Source organism: Emiliania huxleyi, assembly GCF_000372725.1.
Source record: "Emiliania huxleyi CCMP1516 unplaced genomic scaffold EMIHUscaffold_311, whole genome shotgun sequence".
Classification (NCBI taxonomy): Eukaryota; Haptophyta; order Isochrysidales; family Noelaerhabdaceae; genus Emiliania; species Emiliania huxleyi.
The window spans coordinates 1,807-4,005 of NW_005199673.1; the positions used below are offsets into that span (position 1 = coordinate 1,807).

At 67.1% G+C, this 2,199-nt stretch overlaps 1 protein-coding gene across 1 annotated transcript in view; it reads left to right on the forward strand.

The window, feature by feature from the left end:
• EMIHUDRAFT_116849 (hypothetical protein) overlaps positions 1 to 2,199 on the forward strand; it is a gene marked incomplete at both ends in the record, with an annotated part of 5,100 nt that overhangs the window by 1,404 nt on the left and 1,497 nt on the right. The window contains 8 exons of the mRNA XM_005774409.1: positions 151 to 228; positions 437 to 504; positions 770 to 788; positions 846 to 864; positions 922 to 1,016; positions 1,058 to 1,114; positions 1,317 to 1,335; positions 1,588 to 2,030. Coding sequence (XP_005774466.1) covers positions 151 to 228; positions 437 to 504; positions 770 to 788; positions 846 to 864; positions 922 to 1,016; positions 1,058 to 1,114; positions 1,317 to 1,335; positions 1,588 to 2,030 — 798 coding nt within the window. The remainder of the gene's footprint in view (positions 1 to 150; positions 229 to 436; positions 505 to 769; positions 789 to 845; positions 865 to 921; positions 1,017 to 1,057; positions 1,115 to 1,316; positions 1,336 to 1,587; positions 2,031 to 2,199) is intronic.

The window sequence follows — 2,199 nt, forward strand, 5'->3', positions numbered from 1 at the left end:
TCGTTGTCGCTGAGCAGGACGGCAAGCTGTCAAAGAAGGATGCCAAGGTGAAGCGCCGCCCCTCCGCTACCGCCTCTCTGGTCTGGAGATCCATGTCCCGTGCCGGTTGGCGCCTCGCACTCCTCTGACGTCAATCGCCTCGCCCTGCAGACGCTCGAGGACCGCGAGATGAACGAGATGATGGCTGCGATGGGCCTTCAAAAGCCAAAGCACGTCGGCACCGCGACGGTCAACGGCCTCGGCCTCGCCGCCGGCGGGATCGCCGCCGGGGCCGTCTCGCTGGCGCGCGCACGCACCGCTGCGGCCGCCCGTGCCGTTCCCCCATTCATGAAAGGCGCTCATTCCTTCACTCATTTCCTTACAGGAGCTCGCCGCGCTGCCCGCGCCGTTCCCCCATTCATGAACGGCGCTCATCCCTTCACTCCTTTCCTTACAGGAGCTCGCCGCGCTGCTCGCGCCGTTTGTCGACGGCGACGAGGCCGAGCGCGCAGCCTTTGTCGAGAGGTGCCGGGAGAAGGCGGCAGAGATGGCGACGACGCCTTTCGGCGAGCTGCTCCCAGCGCGTGTGCGGCCGCGTCTCTCCGCATCTCCCCCCCCCCGCCATATCTCCCCCATCTCTCAGCTGCTCACGCACGTGTGCGGCCGCATATCTCCCCCATATCTCCCCCATATCTCCCCCACATCTCCCCGCAGGCGAGCTGCTCACGCACGTGTGCGGCCGCATATCTCCCCCATATCTCCCCCACATCTCCCCCACATCTCCCCGCAGGCGAGCTGCTCACGCACGCGTGCGGCCGCATATCTCCCCCATATCTCCCCCACATCTCCCCCACATCTCCCCGCAGGCGAGCTGCTCACGCACGCGTGCGGCCGCATATCTCCCCCATATCTCCCCCACATCTCCCCCACATCTCCCCGCAGGCGAGCTGCTCACGCACGTGTGCGGCCGCATGTACTGCTCGCGCGCCAAGCTGCACCTGCAAAAGGCCGACGGCAAGAGCTTGCGTGATGACCTCGTTTAGAATGGACTCTGAGAGGAGCTGTTTGTGAGTTCCAGGCCGACTACAAGAAGCTGGGAGGCGCGGGCGAGGCGATGCGCGCGCGCGGCCACGCGGTCAAAACAAACACGCAAGTCTCCTTAGAAGCCGAAGACGAAGTCACGTACCCCTAGTAGCGCTCGAGAGGACACGCGCTCCGCTGTACTCGGCCGTGCTCGGCTGTACTCACTGTCTTCGCACCCCTCGTCCTCACGCGGTGCTCTGAAGACACTGCATAACACCGTGCTCCCGCCCTGACGTTGGCGTGTTCACCTCTAGGCAAGCGGCCGCTTCGCTGGTGAGCATGTACCGCGCAGGGAGGAAGATGCAGGGGCTGGGCGAGGGCGAGGAGGCGGAGGAGGCGATCAAGGCGCGGCTCCACCCCACCACCCAAGGACCGCAGCCCTCGCTGGGTTCGAGACTCTGGAGGTGTGGGACTAGGCGCAGCTCAACCCTAAGGTGATGGCGACGATGCTCGAGGGCACGCGTACCCCACCACCCAAAGACGTGAACCCTCGCTGGGCTCGAGGCTCTGGAGGTGTGGGACTAGGCGCGTGGCACTTGGCGGTGGTCGACGTCGAGGGCACGCTGCGCAAGGTTTGCAAGAAGGTGCTCTCCGACACGTCCGTGTCTGCAGACGGCCGCTTCCAGAGGGCGCTCGCGCTGAAGGCGCTCGGCGAGACGTTCCTCGCCGCAGTCTCGCCCGAGAATGCGGCGGACGGGCCAAAGAAGACGTTCCGGCAGCAGCTCGAGGCGTTTGCGTCCACGATGATGCCCCCGTCAGAGTCCGCCGCCGCCGCCGCCGAGAATGCGGACAGCGGGGGGTACGTCGGTTTGCGCGTCGAGATCCACGGCGTCGTGCGCAAGCCTGAGCCGCTCGTTCTCCCACCTCCCTCTCTGACCGCGGTACACCCTCCTGTTTCAGGCCTCGTCAGCAAGCCCGAGCTGAACGGCTCCTTTGGCGTCGCGTGCGGCTGGGACCCGGAGGCGAGAGTGACGCCCCCGACGCCGCCTCGAGCCCCGGGAGAGGAAACGGGAGGGGGAAGGGGAGGGGGGGGGCGGGAGGGGGAGGGGAGGGGGGGGGGAGGGGGAGGGGAGGGGGAAGGGGCGAGGGGCGCGGTCTTAAGGTGGCCCGAGAGCGGCTCGGCACCCTCGCTATCCC